Raw genomic sequence first — 20004 nt, 5'->3', positions numbered from 1 at the left:
CATTGGACGTTACCCTGGTCCAATGAGCAGAAGAGTTTGGCAGTTTACTTTCCGGCCATGAACGCACAAGCTTTCCGGTACCTTCATTTTTGCAGTTTTATATAGCGCGAACTCGACCCGAAGGCATCAGAGCGCTTTACACGGGCACCTGTTACGTCACAGAAGGACACCGTCCTTTCTGGTAGGCAGGGTGTGTGGAGGGGGGAGGACAAGTGATTTACACAGAGTCACAGGAAGCTGAGCTGACTCCAATGGTATTTTTGTCCAATGAGGGCGCATCTTTGGTCAACATCACAGGCGTTTCAGGAAGCATAGATGAAAGGAGTCATGCTATTGGATGTGTTTTGATCCAATAAATTCACACGGTGGGTAGTTTCCTCTCTGGTCCGCGGTTCCTGCCTGTGGAGAATGTTTTGGATTCACGAATTTCCCAGTTATGCGGTCGGAGATAAACATTTGTGATTGGCGGCAGCTCTTGGCCAATTAGTGGGTTTGCTTCTTACACCTTCGCGCTGAAAATAACGAGTTTTGACACATTCAGACTCCTTATTGGTGCCAGCTATTTCATGGCATTTTATATCCAAGGAGGGCGCCTTCACCGTGCTGCCCTCTCTGGTCCAGAAGCAATATTTTATTTCCACTTGATGGATGACACGGGGCTCCGGATTGGTGGTTTTACATTTTTTGTGTAACATGATTGGCCACATCGCTCTTTAAATATGTTGGTAGGGCATTTGGATTGGGCAAGAAGGCCTCATAAAAGTGATGTTGCGTGCTTCTAGATGACGTTTGCAGGTTAGTGGGCCAGGAATCCGTTCTCTCCTCCGACTGTAACATGATCCCGGAAGTCCCAGCGCAGCCAGAGAGAGGCAGATGCATAGACACACCCACTTCATAAAGAGAGAGAAACTGAAACGTACCTTTACTTCCTGCATTTTTGAATCATGGCGGCAGCAGCTCAGCTCGGGAACCTAAAGGAAGAGGCCACTTGTTCCATCTGTTTGGAATATTTTACGGATCCGGTGACTATCGATTGTGGACACAACTACTGCCGCTCCTGCATCACTCAGAGCTGGGAGGGAAGAGATGGAAACTTCCCCTGTCCTGAGTGCAGGGCAACATCTTCTAGGAGAAACCTCCGACCCAACAGGAAACTGGGGAACATTGTGGAAATTGCAAAACAGCTTCATCTGCCGCCAGTGAGGGCCCCGGAGGAGAATCTGTGTGAGAAACATAACCAGGCACAGCTGCTGTTCTGTGCAGAGGATCAGAGGATGATATGTTTGGTGTGCCGGGAGTCCAAGGACCATAGAACTCACTTAGCAAGTCCTGTAGAGGAGGCTGCAGAGGAGTACAAGGTATGTGCGGATTCCAAAGTCCCAGTGTGAGCCCCATTGATGAACCTGCTAAGGAGCACAAGGTGTGTGTGTGTGTGTGCGTGTGCGTGTGCGTGTGTGCGTGTGCGTGTGCGTGTGTGTGTGTGTGTGTGTGTGTGTGTGTGTGTTCTGGAACGACAAATGAAGATCACAGGGTATGTCTGTGGAAATTCAGGGTTCACAAAGTCCCTCTGTGAGCCCCATCAGGGAGGCAGACTGAGAGCAGAGCTATGTGTGCAAGTGTTCAGAGGTGACAAGTCATTCACAAGTTAATACATTACTGGAGTCTCTCAAACGATACACTATCTGGGTGTTCAGGGATCAAAGGCACCCTGCGGGTCCCACATCAATGGTTGTCCAAGAGCACAAGGTATGTGAGTGGCAGTTCAGAGTTCACTAACGAAGACACACTATAATTCCCACAAAGGAATAAACGGTATTTAAATCAGATTTTAGGGATCACAGGTTAGTTGATCCTCCTAGAAGAGGGCAAGGGACATCTGTGATCATTCAGGGATCACAGTTCACTCTGTGGGTCTCCGCGGGTCCCTGGAGAAGGGACCTCTGTGATCATTCAGGGATCACAGTTCACTCTGTGGGTCTCCCTGGGTCCCCGGAGAAGGGACCTCTGTGGTCATTCAGGGATCACAGTTCACTCTGTGGGTCTCCGCGGGTCCCTGGAGGAGGGACATCTGTGATCATTCAGGGATCACAGTTCACTCTGTGGGTCTCCGCGGGTCCCTGGAGGAGGGACATCTGTGATCATTCAGGGATCACAGTTCACTCTGTGGGTCTCCCTGGGTCCCTGGAGAAGGGACCTCTGTGAACATTCAGGGATCACAGTTGACCCTGTGGGTCTCCATGGGTACCTGGAGAAGGCTGCCCATACGCATTAGGTAAGGTTGTTAGTTGTAAGTGAGTTTCAAAGTGTGACCCATGTAAGAAACTGCAGAAGATCGCACTGGGTGTCTGTCAGAGCACTGAGGTTTTCACCTCGCACCACATAAGTAGCTGCAGATAATCAGAAGTCATATGTATGTGGGTGTTTTGTGGGTGTTAGAAGACTTTGGGGCTTATTTACAAGGGCATTGCACCACAATAATGTCACTTTTAATGCCGTTCCTGTGGCGCAATGCCCTGCTCCATATTTACAAGCTGGACATAAGCCACTTAACGTGGCTTAACGTCCCCTTGTAAATATGCCCCTTACCGCAGCAGTCCGCTGCAGCGAAGGGAGGAGTTATGGGTGTTTCTGTGGGCGTTCCATCACATAAACCCCATTGTTTTTTTATGCTGCCCGTTATTTACAAGGATGGTGTAAATATGGGGGAGCACCAAAATAAGACCAGGGAAAACCTAGTTTTAAACAGGTACAATGAGGAGAACTTATTAATTTCTCTTTGTTTTTGCTGTTTCTATCACCATTAGTGATTGTTCTTGTGCAGCAAGGGGTCCCTCTCTGCACATAAACAATCATTAAAAAAATGACGTTTTTCAACTTCTATATGTGCTGCATTCTGTAGCACACAGAGAACATACAAATCGCCATTAGTGATTGTTTATGTGCAAATGAAAAACAAGCATTGGCAAAGCCAATAGGTCTCGCCTTTGGGACCTTATAAGTGTTTAGTCAGAGCTATTGGTTTTGCTAATGTGTTTAAGCTATAGTGTGGCGCAGCGTGGCTGCTGTGCAGCATGTTGAAAAGTTGTAATTAAAGTGTTCTAAGCATTTTTTTGTTACCTTCTCTATAATTAAGATGAGATTGTCTAATTGAATGGCCTTGTTAAAATAAAAACGTATATAACATTTTTTTTTAGTGTTGGCATCTTTTTCTTAACTGTTCTAATGTTTGTTATAGTTTTTTGTTGGAGTGGGGGCAAATATAAATAACAGGGGAGTAGAGATTGGGACATGGTAGGTGAATTATAATTTGAGTAACGGACGGATATTAGGGGAGAATTAACAGATGCCAGATTTTGAGGCTGCTATGGCGCTATAGCAAGAGGCACCCCTTACCAGCGATACGAGGCCATGAAAGTAATAGAAGTGCGTCACACAAAAAGTGAGTAACATAGCCAGCAGTGCACTTTTACCCCATTCTTTACTCTTTTATAGACCCCGCCCTCCACTTTGTATCCAACTTAGAGCACTGTCATCACCATTGAACATGAAAAGGGAAAATAAAGAGTGGGGGAAAGAAGGAAGGACAGAACGCTAAGATAAATAAGAACAGAGCAAGAAAAGAACAGAGGATGAGAAAATAAAAAATAAAAACTGACGAGCCAGTAATGGCAGGAACAAGAGAAGGAGATTAAAAGAGTCAAGAGGAAGAATAAATAAATAAGAAAGGGGGGCAGAAGAGAAGAGGAAGGGGGTAAGGGCACTATGAGAAAGATAAAGGCAGAAATAAATAAAAAGGTTAAGATAAAAGAAAACCGTGAATACACCACCATCAGGCAAAAATGCCCCTCATCTCTCCATAGCCCCTTTCTCACATCCATTTAATTTGTTTTAAAGCGCTGGTAAAGGCTGGCTTTACTAATCCACTCAGCTATCCACTTAAAATACAGACCTGTTCTTTGCAGCAGGCATGTTAACCAGCTACGCTACTTTAAAGCAAGTAAAAAGTGCCACTAAACAAAACTTCCATATCTCTCTCTCTCGCTCTCTCTCTGTCTAGCAGGAACATTAATCACAAGAGTTATCTTGACATTTTTGTTGCTGCCTGAAAGGTGGACGCCCAAGAAACCCTGAGGCAGGTGCTTTTAAATCTTAAATTAGGCTAAACACAGCACGCCCCCTCAGGTCAGCGTCCCCCTCCAGGTCAGCGCCTAGTGCAGCCACACTGGTTGCATTTCCCTAAAGCCAGCCCTGGAATGTGACCTTGGTAGTTTGCGTAAGGGCAATATTTGGGCCCCTGCGCTCTGCACTAAAGTTGAGTTTTCCATGAAGTGTGGGGTGAAGGTTGGTCTCAGCTGCCGTTTGCGGATGAGCCCTCCGTAGTGTGCTTGAGTGTAATTAATGTTTAGACTCTGCAGTGCGAGGTGAGCTTGAGTCCTGGCAGCAGTTTCTGGGGAGGGTTGGTCCCAGCTGCTGTTTGAGGTGAGTGTGAGGATGAGACCCCTGCAGTTTCCATGAGTGTACTAAGGTTTGTACTCTCCAGTGTGCGGTGAACCTGAGTCCTTCATGCAGTGTTGGGTGAATGTTGATGCCACCTACATTTTGGGCTGAGTGTGAGACTGAGACCCCTGCAGCTTCCATGAGTGTGACATTTGCACCTGTGCAGTGTGAGGGGGAGCACGCTGTAGTTTGCGTTAGTGTGATGAATGTTTGAACTCTGCAGTGTGAGGTGGCCGTCAATCCTGGCTGCAGTGTGGAGATTGTTGTGTGACTGAAAAGTCACACCTGTTGCATTATCTTCAGCGCATCTACACATTATGACCCAAAAGTACAGGATCTTGAACTGAACGACACCCCAGACAACAGATACCGCTACGAGACATTATTTATATCAGACTGGGGGAAATTCCACACGAAACGCAGGACACGTGCATTTTATGAACAAGGAAACCACTTCCAAGAAACTTCATGGGCCGAAACACCCAGTAAAACAAGGCTCCGAGTCCAGACTGGATACAAGGAAGGACAGCTCCTGAGAAAGCAATCAGTCGAGGTGTTCTTCCAAAAGCTGTGTCCAAAATGCCCAGGGCAGGCGGGGCCTCACTTGAGAGGTCAGTCCTGAAACTGAAGCTCACACAACAGGTCTCTTTGCACTGGGGAGATGCGCACAGCAGGGGTAAAGGGATGGCAGTGCATGTGACGCTTTTCCTTTGTAAAGGAATTCCTGCTGGCGTCACATCCCCTGCTGTGCACATCTTCACGCGCCATGCTGCACAGCACACATCCCCTGCTTTGCACATCTTCACACTGTAGTGTCCTGGGAATGGACACTAGGCACTGCGATACGACACACACCATGCTGCACAGCACACATCCCCTGCTGTGCACATCTTTACACGCCATGCTGCACAGCCCACATCCCCTGCTGTGCACATCTTCACACGCCATGCTGCACAGCACATCAAACGTGCTTAGCTGAAATCCCTGCTTCCGGCAAGGATATCACCTCGGTGGCACCCCTCTCAAAGAAAACAAAGGTGGGGCCAGGGAGGGATGCTGAGACCTTCAGAGGCTGGCAGCCTCCGGCCGGTTCGAGGCCTCTCAGAAGGGGTCATTAAAATCAAATTCTCGGATTCTAAAGCATCCCAGAACAAAAGTGGAGGCTTCATACAAATGAAAGTGGGGAAACGGTTTTCATACCTTCATTATTTTAGATCACTGCAAATCAGGAAAGGGTGTTGTGCTGTCATCTGAACCTTGGCAGCCCAGCTGAAGATGACGAGGGGGGGAGGCTGAAGCCCGTTCAGCCCATTCAGCCCAATGGGTGTTGCGCGCCTGAGTAGGATCATAGGCGCTGGAAGCTCGGGTAGGCACCCCCAAAATAACCATGATAGCGATCACTTTCAATTTCGCAAAAGTAAAGAAATAGAAAAAACATCTATTTCTTTACTTTACTATAATCGCGGCACCCGCGCTTTACTTGTAATGTTAAAAGTACAGCGCCGGAGCCGCGATGCTTGTTATATGTGAACTTCTTAGTCATTGTAAGTTTGTTTTATTTATTTATTTTTTGTACATTCCTTGCCTGCTGTGTTTGATTCTGTGTCCTGCTAGTTTTGTACGTTCTATTGTGTACCACTTTTCTCTTGTAACGTAACTGGTTCCATTGTACAGCGCGCTGACCCCTTCGGGTAAAGTCCGCGCTTTATAAAAATGCATAAATAATAAAGTGTGCACATCAAGCCCCTTGCAATGCTCTGCTTTGGTGATGCCTGCCGTCCCTGGTTTGCCATGTCTCTAGGGTATTCAATTTCTGTGCCAGTGCGTCTTGCACATGTGGAGTTTGTTTCAATGGCCCTTTCCTCTTGATAGAGAATAGTTTCTACTCTTTGGATGGGGAGAAGTTCTGACATTCTTATTAATATGCTAACACCAGGACATTTCCTTACCGATTTCTGTGAAGTGCTTGGATAGCACCTTTAGTGGCTGACGGCCGAGGAGCAGTTTCAGATCTATCAATGGGGCAGCCCAGCCTCAATGAATACGTTTCTTTTTGACTCTGGATTATAAGATCTCTGGGGGTGCACCATATCCCATCATGAGGTCGGCTTCACTCTCTTGGTCTTTGCGGCTTCTGCCCTCAGACTAGTGATCCCGCCACCAGGGGGCGCTCAGCAGGATAAGGCGCCTGAAGTTTGTTTAGTGACCTATGATTTGTGGAAACTCCTCGGCCCGACTTTCACAAGTGCCAGCAGACTGCACCCTCCTGCTAGTTCAGCAATCTCTCATGCCTCTAATATGTTAGTGGTCACTGCTCCCTGTCCCCGGCCAGGCCCTCCTATGTGCCCTGAAGTGCTCACTTTATTCTTCTGAGTTACTGAGTAGGTACTCGTTTCTGAGTGCCCGACTAAATTCAATGCTGAATAATTATACCAGGTCGGCACATCTAAACCCCACATCCCCCCCATAGGCCACCCACCATGAGACATTCTGTTTTTCACCCTTTTACTTTTTTTAGAAGAAAGCGGCCTTCCAAATAGACATGAAGGGCACCGCCACTCCATGCCGCGTTTTGAGGCTGCCAGCCTCTGTTATGCTTATGTTTGCAGATTGTGAGCTTGTCGGGGTATTCTTCAGGGCGCACCCCCAGGCCTCTTGCTGGGTCCTTTGTGAACAGTTAAATATGTGCTTCGTTTATCGATCACACATTCAGAGAGCGTTGTCAGGTAGTAAAACAGAAAAGAGATTAAAATAGATCAAGGTATGGTGGAAAGATAAAGGAAGTGCGCTATCGCTCGCTGACCTTCTTGGGAAGGTTGGTGTGCAGGGATTTGAGATGTGTAACTGAGATTGCTGCAGCCAAATGCAGACCTAACAAGCATTTACAATGCAATGGTCTCAGCATTGTTAAAGTTAGAGCTATTGGCATTGCTCATGACATTATTTTTGTTTGTTTTTAAAACATTTAAAGAAACAGCATTGTTATTTACAATGTCAAAAGCTTAATCTCTCTCAAATGCTAGACCTATTGCATTTGCACCCACACACAGAGCCACACACACAAATACTACTAATGATGTTACACAAAAAATTTACGCCAGGGTATTGTTGCAGCGTTTGGAGACCTGGTCTAGTGATAACAATATTCTGACGCCGCTCCAGGCGGGTTTTAGGGCAAAAATTTCAACAATTGACCAACTATTCCGGCTGCAAGTGCTTCACTGGAAGCATGTGGTCTTGGAAAGGGCTAGTCTCTATCTCACATTCGTCGATTTAAAATCTGCATTTGATATGGTGGATCGCAAACAACTATGGACCATTTTACTAACAATGGGGGTCCCACCATACTTATGCTACCAGCTTACAATCTTACACGAAGGTACTTTTGCGAGAGTACGCTTTGGTAAACAAGGCCAGTTAACTGGAGCCTTCCCGATTGAGAAAGGTGTCAGGCAGGGCTGCGTCCTTGCTCCGACCTTATTTTCTCTTTTTCTCAACGGGCTTATCGAAGATCTCCTAGCAAAAAATGATATTGACTCCCCCCAAACTAGGTGCCCGAAGATTTCCAGCCTTAATGTTTGCAGACGACACGCTTCTGCTCTCAAAATCCCCAATGGGGATGCAGCGCGTGTTGGACCAGTTCTCCAAATTTTGTACCAAAAGGAACTTGGTGATTAACATAAATAAGACTAAGTACATGGTTTTTAATGCAAATACTGTTAACTGCCCCCACCCAATGATGGATGGCAGACCCCTTGAAAGGGTCCCAACCTTTGAATATTTGGGCTTGACTCTGAATGATAAGATGGGATGGTGTCCACAAGTGGCTAAGGCCAATTTAAGACTCACTCAAGCAGCAGGGGGAATCTTAAAAGTACAGAAGAGCTGTACCCACAAAATAGTTAGTGCCCCCCTTGAAATTTTTAAGATCCAAGCTAGGGCATCATCCTTGTATGGGGCAGAACTCTGGGGACATACACAAGTAAGTAACCTATCAATAACTGAAAATAATTTTATAAGACAACTATTGGATCTCCCAAAAAGCACCCCTCTAGTTCCGCTAAGATTTGATCTAAATATTTGCTCAATCGCAGACGCTATCGCTGTTCGGCCTTTACTCTATTGGAAGCGTCTATGGAGCATTCCTGAGCTGGTGCACTACAAGGAGGAGCTCCAAGTTGTCATGGCATCAATAGGATTTGGTAGGATTCCATGGCTAGCATTTGTTAAACAGTCACTTATACTGACCGGATTTGAGGAACTCTGGTTAAATCCTGAAGTTTCCTGTACAGGTACCTCTAAGACAACTATAACAGGTGCTGTTAAAGAAACCAACCTAAGGAATCTCTTTCGCACAGTAAAAACGTCAAGCTTAACTGATATCTTTTTGGATGTCAAGTCTTTCTATAGCTTTGAGCCTGTGATTGATCTAATACAACCAACCCTTGCAAAGAAGCTTTATCTACAATTTAGATATGGCACGTTGCCTCTTTTTTATAATATTGATAGGTGGAAAGGGGGACTAGTACGCCCTTGTCCAGGTTGCCGTATGGAGGATGAAACCCCTGTTCATGTTATCCTTTTCTGTCCAGCTTATGCTCACATCAGGAAGAAATGGATAATCCAGTTGTGTAAAAATTTGGGCATAAAGCAATATCTGGTTTATTTTAGGGTACTAAAAACAGACACTGAGCCAGTGATTGTCTCTGCAATAGCCAAGTTTCTTCATTCTATGTGGATAATTCGAAGGAATTTGATTAACAATGCTGCTTTACTCTAAGATTAAATTAAATGAATATTGAGAGAGTGGAACTATTTTGTCCCTTTTAGAATGATCATTGTTTTATTAATTTTAGTATATTGGAAAATATTTAAAAGTTTTAAAAGGATTATATGTCTAATAATCAAATAATAATCTGAGACTGTGTATGAAATGGATTGTTCGATTTGCTGTTTTGTGTATTTTTATGTGCTTTTATGGTAAATTTAACCGCAATAAAGCTTACTACAAACAAACAAACAAATACTACTAAATAATAGATGACTGCTGTTCATCAGATCCTACAACAAACACACAGCCTCCGCAGTAAACAGAACTGGTACATAGACAACCTAAAAGGGGCAGCAGACGGTTCAACTGCACATGCCCGGTAAACGAGGTAACTAACCACGAAACGCTCCTTGCGCAAGAGCAGAGAAGCAGAGACACTGATCGCCGAGGCACTCTCACGAAAGCTGGCAGAATCCCTACCAACAGAACACATCGCATTAGGATTTTTGTCTGACGTTTTACCTTTCACGCGTCTTGGAAGTTGGTTAAAACAAGGGGATCTGAAGGGCCCCTGGAGGGACCGTGTTTAGACCGAGGAGCAAGCAGGAAAGGGCATAATTACATAAAATGAACAAGATATAAGCAAACCGAGTGATATGGCCAGAAGCACACTTAAAAGAGTAAGACGGAGCAGACACAGAACAGGCAGGGAGGGCTTCTAGCAAGTAAGATACGGGAAAATAAAGGAGACCAGGAGGGCCGGCAGGATTCAACGTAGATAACACAGAAGACAAGTGAGGAACAGGCACATCGATACATGAACGGCATACAGAGCAGGGATGGTGACATATGAACACAGAGCAGGCGGGTAGGGTGCACTGTATGGTTTAACTCACCGGCAGTCACCTCACTCAGCAGCAGCAGCATCGGTAGGAACGTCGTAGGGACGGCCATGCCTGGGATCCTTGCTTCAGTCTGCCGTGCCTCCGGCGGAAACAGACCCACGGCGGCCTCGGTTTACAATCCTGGGAACAGAAACGGAGCCGACTGGAACCAGCCAGAGCGCATGCGCGGACAGAAGCCGAGGCTGGTCGGGCGCCGCTTGGTGGACACTGGCCACACTGAACTCAAATGCCTGGGCAGGAGCAGGGCTCGCGCTACACACAGTACGTTACAACAATGCTTCATTACCGTGACGAATGTAGAAGTATTCTAAAGCCAGTATAGTATGCCTTCCCAAAAATTTTCATATCTGAGATGCATTTCCATTTTCTACACTACCCATTTCAAGAGGTACGGCTAGATGTAAAGCAGCTTTTTCTGATCTCTTGAGTTTCACCTTAAGGAAATGTGTAGCTTTGTACATCATTCAACCTCTTAACGCCATAAACACCACCGCCTTTCTCCAAGGTCAAGCAGAAATGCCTCGGAGAAACGCAGCGGTGTTTTCGGATTCGGGGGCGTGTTTTCTTTCTCTCCTCTTGCCATTGGCTGGAATGTTTACATTCCAGAGGAGAGAAAGAAAGTAAAAAACACGCCCCCGAATCCGAAAAAGACGGGGCTTGTTTGGAGAGACAATGCTCTTCTCCAATGGCTGACCAGTATTTCAGAGGCCAGCCAATGGAGAAGAGGTAAAAAAAGGGGCGGGTTAAAGCCCCACTCCTAACATTAAATCTCGGAGCGAGACTGCGCAAGCGCAGCCTTTGAGCCGAGACCTAAAAACTGGCCCACACACTGATTCTCCGGACCAGCCCTTCAGGCCCTGCCCGATAGCCCAGTCCGATCTCAGGGGCAAACAGGTGCTAGTCAGTACCTGCACTTCTCTATTTACATTTGCAGGCGAGGAAGGAAGGAGCGATAGAAACACTCCGAGTGGTCACCCGTGCCCGGCCTCTCGCAGGGGGCAGTGTCTCGATAAACACTGGACACCGATGGAGTGAGGTCATCTGTACATGGAAAGACCGGTGACGCCTGGAGCGGAAGCAGACGTCATGGAGACAAAGCAGGGTAGACGTTCAGGCGCATTAGTACCAAGAAGCCAATTGGCAAGCACGTGGAGTCTGTGAACAGAAGATAATAAATGTCGCGATCGGTGCTCAGTTCTGTGGTTCCAGGTTAATTCTCGCAGGGCAGGTGACGCAGAGAGTATGTGCAGTGCCGCAGGAGCCAGTTATATCTAGTAGGCGCTGTGAGCAATGCATCTTATTCTATGTAAAGATGCATGTAACTCAAGACAGATTTCAGCAAACAGGCAAACAGGACCTCCCGAACAGCGTGCGTTCAGCGGTACGTTTGAGTCAGGCCTCCCATCAGTCAAGTTACCAAACTTTAAGTAGTGTCACTCATTTAAACGTAGCCGGATGTTTCACCGCGGTTTGCACAAGATCACACCCAGTGGTGTACACAGAATGTCAGCGAAATGTAGTTTTCAGCGGCTCCTCATCTTCCGAGAAGGCAGTTTGCTAAAATGCGGATACATGGTGTCAAAATTTCTTTGGGAAGGTAACAGGTTAATACCACCCACTTAAGTCAGGTGAAGAGGGGATAAATTGTGCTGCGAGATGTTAAGCGGTAATTTTTCAAGAACACGATACAAGGTGACAGCAGAGCTTTTTGAGTGACTTGTCTTCCAAAATATTTCTCACTTTGAGATTAGGCAAGAGGAATGTTTTCATAACCTTAGAACCTGCTTTTGCTAATGTTTGTCTAGCAATAAATGTCACATGTACCGTAAAAATACCTCCTTATGCCAACAACTGAAAGTGATCCCCCAGAGCGAAAAATCACGTTGCAGGAAAGGAGTGCCTTGACTACAGAGGATGTGTTTGCTCAAGGGCTAGTGCAATGTCAGCTCCACCGTCTTGTTAAGTTATATTGCGTCCCTGCTTGAATTGAAGTTGTATTCGTCCATTGTAGCGCTTCATGGCCTCAGAAAGCGCTGACGCTCCTTTGGAGGACAGATAGCGCCATACTATGTAGGAAGAGTATGAGGTTATGGTTGGCTATGTAGGGCGTGGTTTTGTGTCGTGCGTGATGATGAGCAGAGATATTTGGTAGTTGTATAGTGCTCGCCAGCTGCTAGTATGGTGGTTTGCTACTGTTGGCTGTCTGTAATGTGCTGCGACGCGCAGCAGTCGCTTTCTAATTGAACATTGATACATGCTTCTAGGAGTCTCGTACAGGGGGCTGAGGTTGCGCCTGGCGTTGGATGGCGTTGTATCACACGTGTCTTCATTTAGGTGTGTAGTGTGTTGTTTTATGCACACACCTGTTTGGAGATGTAGATCTTGGGCCCAGCTGACAGCCCTATGCCTGGTGCTGGATTCATGCTCGCCTGTCGGAAGAGCATCCTTGCAGTATGTGCCCCTCCGGTGTTGTTTTGAGTCCCACAGTGATTGTGTGAGTTGGTGGCGCGTGGGTCCTAGGCAGTCGTTGGTTTGTGCAGGCATCTGAGAGATGAGGGTTTTGGTAGGGTGGAGTGCAGGAGGAGGGCAGGCGTGCCTCGTCGCCATTGAGTTGGCCTTTGGTTGGGGTGGGGGAGGGAGACTGTAGCTCATGCAGGACGGGTTCACAAAGGGCTTGCAGACCTGACCCCCGGTGGCATGCAGGATGCGCACGAGGGGTTTGGTAGGGGCAGAGAGCAAGCAGGGCGGAGTGTGAGTGTAGTACTGAGAGGAAATGTGTAGCTTTGTACATCATTCAACCTCTTAACGCCATAAACACCACCGCCTTTCTCCGAGGTCAAGCAGAAATGCCTCGGAGAAACGCAGCGGCGTTTTCGGATTCGGGGGCGTGTTTTCTTTCTCTCCTCTTGCCATTGGCTGGAATGTTTACATTCCAGAGGAGAGAAAGAAAGTAAAAAACACGCCCCCGAATCCGAAAAAGACGGGGCTTGTTTGGAGAGACAATGCTCTTCTCCAATGGCTGACCAGTATTTCAGAGGCCAGCCAATGGAGAAGAGGTAAAAAAAAAGGGGCAGGTTAAAGCCCCACTCCTAACATTAAATCTCGGAGCGAGACTGCGCAAGCGCAGCCTTCGAGCCGAGACCTAAAAATGGGTGAAAAATGCATTTGGCGCTATGTCGTATATTTACACATGACTTTTCATGTGGTAACCATCAGCCAGTCTAAGGCAAAGCAGTAACTGTGTGTTCTGCACTTTCCTCTGCAAACTCTCAAGGTATCTTGGTCCCAATGGTGCCCATAATTTAGTTGGCTGGCATGAGTCACGTGTGTCAAGAACGCTTGGGGGTGGGGGAGGTGGGTAGTAGGCAAACGAGTAATTTGTAATGGTGTCCAGTGCTTTATCCAGAATTCTGAAAGGGGCTTTCACCAGTTGTTCCTGACAAATAATTATCTGATGTAGTGTTTGACAATTGTGTGTTGTGGTAAATCTTTTTTTTTGTTTTGTTTTTTTCCAGAGTTTTATACAGCGCAAACTTGACCCGAATCCAATCGGGTATCAGACCGCTTTACATAGCACCAGTTACATTACATGAGGACAGACATTAATTTTTTTGTTAGGCACGGGTAGATTAAGTGATTTGCCCAGAATCACAGGATGTTCAGTGTCATTACCGAGACTCGAACCCAGTTTTCCAGGTCCGAGGTCCAGCGCCCTAGCCATTAGGCCAACTCCTCTCCCCAATCTTGTATACTCTGTTTTCCAAATGGTTGTGCACTTTGCAGCGCGACCTATATGCTAATGGGTCACATTACGAATTTCCCACTCTAGGGGCCCTACACGGCCGGCATGGATATAGGCGTGACATGGCCTACATCCCTGAAATTGTTTCCAGAGGAAAAAAAAAAGCTGCCTTGCGCCACTTTTTTCTTTTTATTTCTTTCTTTCTTTAACACAAGTGTTTCTTGTTGGGGGAAGACCTGGGGTGTTGTGGAGTATCGACTTCTGCCTGCTCGCCCCTAGGGCTGCCGACAGTTCTCCTTTGCAGATCAGGTGCTAGCCCAGCTCAGAGGGTTTTGCTAACTGATCATTTGTTTTGAAGCCGCAGTTGAAGTTCACAAGCTGTTGAGACACACATTTGCAACTTGTAAATGTGATGTGAAAGTCTCTTTATGCCCTCTCACATTGCAATGCTCAAAGCCAATTTCTGACCTATAAAAGGCTGCTTTACACCGTAAAATCTCTTTAGTGGTCGCAAACCTGGTGGTGTTTGAATCTGAGTTTGCATGCCTTATGAGTATTTTTGTTGGGATGTCAGTTAATACTCTGCAGGTCCTGTGTCTGTGTGCCAGGTGCCCCGCCGAGGTCCCCTGTACATGTAAAGCTCACAGGAGCTGCCGTAACTTTATCAGGAAGCACTGACTGAGACGGACTGTGCCTCTGCACGCTTGGGCGCTGCAGCATCTCACATAAAGACTTCATTAATGGGCAAAGAAACCTAAAGTAAACCGTCCTGAAGCTGTCTACGAAGGCAAAAGGTTTCCCAAGAAAAAGTGACTGGACAGTGTACATTAATGAGAATTGTAGCTTAGTGGTAGGTCGTGTGATTTTGTCTTCTAAATGGTGTGAGGCCCTCCTAATGCATGGTACGCTTTATAAACTTTCTTAAATTTCAAGCTGTGTGAAAATGCGTGCTATTAGCTAACAGGTTAAGTAATGAAACGTCGTGTACTCTGTTCGCGTGCATAGTTGGTATGCGGTGCCCTGAGCGCTGGAAGGGCAGTGTCTAGGGGCAGTGAGTGTAAACATAACCTGGTGGCCATTGGCGGCATGTGGAGGCCTGTGCCGTGGAACCAGCTTGATAGCTGATCACTGTGCAACAAAACAACTAATTCGGTCGCTACAAGCGATTTATGGAAACGTGAGGTACATATTTGGCGACACCCGCGTTAAACTAGATTTGCTGATGAAGAAATGTGTTACTTCATTCAGGTGCTTTGCTACTGTTCGCCTGATTCCGAACTTCCTTCTCGGCTCTTATTTCAGCTAATGAGTGAATTTAGTCAAATATAATGTGCACACAATATGGGAGGAGGGCGGGCCAGCCATTTTATCAATAACGGACGCTTATTGTGAGGCCTGATTCGCAAAGTGGGAAGTAAAATTGTCTTTGGATAGTTTTCTGTGCAGAAGGGTTCTGCAATGTGTTCGGATGGTCGAATGCACCTTCCAATCAGTCAGGTTTATAATGCAAGAGAAGCCTTAAACGTGTATCTGTGGTTCACATATTAAAATTGAAATTGAAGCCTCGCTTGCTGTTCTCTACCATTTTCATGTTTTACCATGCTTTATCAAAGTGGTTCGCCAAGATTTAAAAAAAAATAAAATGTGTGTATATATATATATATATATATATATATATATATATATTCTGTGGAATGTATTTATGTATACACGTGTAGGTTTGCATTTTTAACATTTTTAGAAAATCTCTCAAAGCCTTTGCTATATGGTCCGTGCTGGCCCAGCCTAGACTATGGAGGGGGGAGAAGGGAGGGGGGTAGTGAGAGCAGACAGCAAGGGGGTGGAGGAGGCTAATGAGCCATGACAGAAAGGCAGATTGCGGCTGCGGGCGTGCACGCTCATGTGCACTCAAGCTTTAGGCCACCAAAAGCCTCTGGTGGCACTTTAAAAAGCCACTTACTAAATGTCTCAAAGAGACGGCATGCGCTGTCTCAGGCGAGACCTAATCATTGCCTGCAACACAGGCACCCTTGCGGCGCTAGGCAGCTAAATTTAGTGGCATCACTAGGGAACATGCTGGAGTGCGTCAATATCTTGCAAATACGGCGCATCCCTGCGTTCTGAAACTGTTGATGCGTTTCATTAGCAATTTTGGCTTAACACTGCGCTCCGAACGTTTCTTGTAAATATGTTCACATGATGTGGCAATGCAGGGTTATCTTAGGAGCTCATGTGGTTATGGTGCACAGCAGAAGCGGTGCAGTAATGCAGGGTTGTCTTAGGAGCTCCTATGGTTATGGTGCACAGCAGAAGCGGTGCAGTAATGCAGGGTTATCTTAGGAGCTCCTGTGGTTATGGTGCACAGCAGAAGCGGTGCAGTAACGCAGGGTTATCTTAGGAGCTCATGTGGTTATGGTGCACAGCAGAAGTGGTGCAGTAATGCAGGGTGTCGCACATGGTTATGGAAAATGGCAGAAGAGGTGCAGTAACGCAGATGTGGCACAAACATTCTCATGGTACACAGCAGAAGAAATGCAGTAATGCTGGGCATAACACAGTGGCTCACATGGTCAAGAGACTCAGCAGAAGAGGTGCAGTAATGCAGGGTGCAGCACACACTGTCTCATGGTCATGGTACACAGCAGAAGAGGTGCAGACCCGGAGATGCAGTAATACAGGGTGTAGCACACAGGCATGCATGGTCATCGTACACAGCAGACCAGGTGCAGTAATGCAGGGTGTGGCACACGCTGTCACATGGTCATAGTACACAGCAGAAGATGTGTAGTAATGCAGGGTGTGGCACACGCTGTCACATGGTCATGGTACACAGCAGAAGAGGTGCAGTAATGCAGGGTGTGGCACACGCTGTCACATGGTCATGGTACACAGCAGAAGAGGTGCAGTAATGCAGGGGGTGGCACACGCTGTCACATGGTCATGGTACACAGCAGAAGAGGTGCAGTAATGCTGGGTGTGGCACACACGGTCTCATGGTCATGGTACATAGCAGAAGAAGTGCACATGGGCTCACATTGGCTTCGGCGCAGTATTGTTGTTTGAATATAATTGGCACCATCTCATCTAAACTGTATCCGAAATATATGCTTTGAGTACCGTCCGCTATGTGCCGTTAAAGTCAATAAAATTTGTTAATAATAAAAAAAGACTGCACTCCATATATCTACTCTTATTTCTTGCACTCTCATCTCTGCAGGTAAAACTTCAGGAGTGGCGGCGTCTTCTGAAGAAAGAGGAGGAATATTTTCAGGAGTCTAAAGTCAAGGAAGAGGAACAATATAAAACCATGAGGGTGAGTGGCTGCAGTGAGTGCTGTGTCTGTGTGTGTCCATGCCCCTGTCTTTTTGTGGCCTCTTAGAGTTCAAGAACACGGAGGCTGATGAGTCACCCTACAAACTGGGTCATGGTCCCCACCAAATAAATATACTGACGGGAGTCACTGCACTTGGATATTGGGGCTGAAACCGGCCACGGGCTCATCCTAAAAAAATCATAAAATCAAGAATTACTCTTCTGATCCTAAGGTAGTACTTACATACTCACGCAGTGTGTGTTAGAGTATGTGTGCACAGTTGTGGCATTATCTGGCTGTGAGTACATACCAGTGTGTGTGTCTGTGTGTGTGTGTGTTATGTGCATGTTCACACTTAGGTGTACGTGTCTAAGATTTTGTTCAAGTATGGATGGTCCTGGAGTTATCTGTGGGAGTGCATGCATGTCTGAGCATCTCTATATCTGCCTGTTTTTTGGGCTTGGATTAGTGCTTGTGTGTGTCTGCATATGCATATATAGGTTTTGAGACACAGAGTATGCAAATACATGTGCGTGTCTATGTGCATGTGTGGTTGAGGGTTGTGTATGCTTTAGTCTGTATTTATTGGCTGTGGGTTTGTACTTGCGTATGTGGATGCCTCTCTATGGGTTTGCGTATCGCAAGGTCTGATATATGCATGAGTGGTGAGTTACACAACCGTGAGATTGTATATGCATCTATGTGTGAGTATATATATGCATGGATGTGTGAGTCTGTGCATGCATGGACTGAAGATATCCATCTGTGAGTTTGTACAAGGTTTGTGTGTGAGTATATATATGCATGGACATGTGCCTCCGTGAGTCTGTGCATGCATGGACTGAAGATATCCACCTGTGAGTTGGTACAAGGTTTGTGTGTGAGTGTGCACATTAATGTGTGCATCTATATGAGTGTGTACCTCTGTGGGTTGTGTATGCGTGTATCTGTAGTGATCTATACATCCAACAGACAAATCAAGCCTGGAGTAAGCCCCTTCCTAAACAAAGGTTTTAGCAATGTAATCATGCTATGGTATTGTATATACAACATCAAATCAGAGAACATCCCACACAGTTCACCGAAGTAATGGAAGCTCCAACATTGTGTACATGAGTTTTAAGCCACAAATAGTTCATCTACCCAAATGCCTTCTAATCTTAGCACGTTTCGTGACATTTACATTCCATTCTTCAGGACATATGCATTTCTAATTCTAGGAATGAAATGGGCACAGCTCAGCTTCAGCCTCTGACCTTGGGCATTCTCTGTTCTGTTCAATCCTCGTTGCAAGATTTTCCTTCAACAGTCTTATTAATCGGCCTTAGTTTGACGCGTCAGTTTTTATGCCTTCATTAGACCTTTCTTACAGGGATAGGGCACAGCTGACGGGAATATCCTAGGATAACTGGTGCACCTAGCCCTACATCAGGATGGGAGAAGGGGCAGGCCTGTAACGTGGAAGCCCCTTCAGCAGTGGTGCACATTTATCACCAATCTGACACTGCCATTGGTCGTGATATTAAAGTAATCAACAGGGGGTGTCTGTAGAGATACATTTAACAAGGGTGTCACTGCCATAAACCTTTCATGGTATCTGATAAACCCTCCCACAGTTTTCATGAAGTGTTTCTCCTAAGGTGAATTGGGTCCTACTTTATTGTACTCATTTTGCAGGCAGAGGAACCAGATCCACCCTCTAAAGCTTTGAAACTTCTTTAGTTGAATTTTATGGCGCGACACAGAGGCTAACATCATGCAAATCTCCTTTATTACCAGCTCACGGCAGCAGCAATTGAAGAATATAGAACTTCAATAACATTTTAATAGGCTATAAAGTCCCACCGCATGCAGTGTTCTCCCTTTCGTTGTTGCTTCTGCTTCCATGGTAAGTGCAGCCTTTATAGTGCTAATACTTAGGGCTGATTTTGATGTCGCCGGTCCCGACCTCATTAGGATGCGATGGAACACTGTTCTGTCGCATGTCTATATTCCACTATCGAAGCATGCATTCCAGCTGTAAACCGGCCGTAATGCATGCTCCCATAGTAAAATTGGAGGTACGGTTCATCCCTGCACCCAGTGGCAGGCACCTCAATGTGCCAGCCACAAGGTGCTGGGATCTTCAGGGGGGCACCATAGGCACCCCCCAGGACTCCAACTGGAGGCTGTGCACCAAAGGGGGCCCTGCTGGGGGCCCTAAACATGTTTTTGACATGGTTTCCATGTCGGACAGACCGGCCCTTGAGATTACAGGCCGGCTGCTGAATGGCAGACGTGCTCTAAGAGCCCGTCGGAAGCAAGCCGGAATGACCGTCCAGTTTACTTTCCGACTGCCTATATCTTATATTTCATCTTAATTAGGAAAGCCGAATAGCCCATTACGATGCGGCCCTAAAGGCTCCGACCAAAGGTTGGAGGCTTTACAGGGCATATCATAATCGGTGCCTGATTGAGTTATTTTACCTTGAAATATACCACCCTCCTCTATAGAAAATAAGAATAATATCCATCTCCTACCCTGGTACTAACACGCTCAACCAGGTTATTGTGTAACTTCCCATGTCTCCCAATGTCTTTTCCTAACCCTAGGAAGGAGGGTGGTTGTTTGTTTTTTTCTATTTAACTTCCCCTCTCTTACAGCGTCGGGTCGGAGGTCCTACTACCTCCATACCCAACACAACTTTTCGGCGTTTCCCTCGGCTCCTTAAGGCCAAGAAATACACCCTTGCTGTGGACTGGTCTTTTCTTTCAAAGTCCGACTCCATGCCACTTG

The 20004-nt window shown here is 46.4% G+C and overlaps 1 protein-coding gene across 1 annotated transcript in view; it reads left to right on the top strand.

Annotated features, from left to right (window-relative positions):
- The first annotated feature begins 813 nt into the window (after positions 1 to 813).
- Positions 814 to 20004, top strand: part of LOC146869401 (E3 ubiquitin-protein ligase TRIM39-like) — a 75350-nt gene continuing 56159 nt past the window's right edge. The window contains exons 1-2 of the mRNA XM_085599745.1: positions 814 to 1358; positions 17133 to 17228. Coding sequence (XP_085455871.1) covers positions 945 to 1358; positions 17133 to 17228 — 510 coding nt within the window. The 5' untranslated portion in view covers positions 814 to 944. The remainder of the gene's footprint in view (positions 1359 to 17132; positions 17229 to 20004) is intronic.

This window comes from Triturus cristatus, chromosome 1_1, assembly GCF_964204655.1.
Source record: "Triturus cristatus chromosome 1_1, aTriCri1.1, whole genome shotgun sequence".
Lineage (NCBI taxonomy): Eukaryota > Metazoa > Chordata > Amphibia > Caudata > Salamandridae > Triturus > Triturus cristatus.
This window is presented reverse-complemented; position numbering and strand designations above follow the sequence as displayed.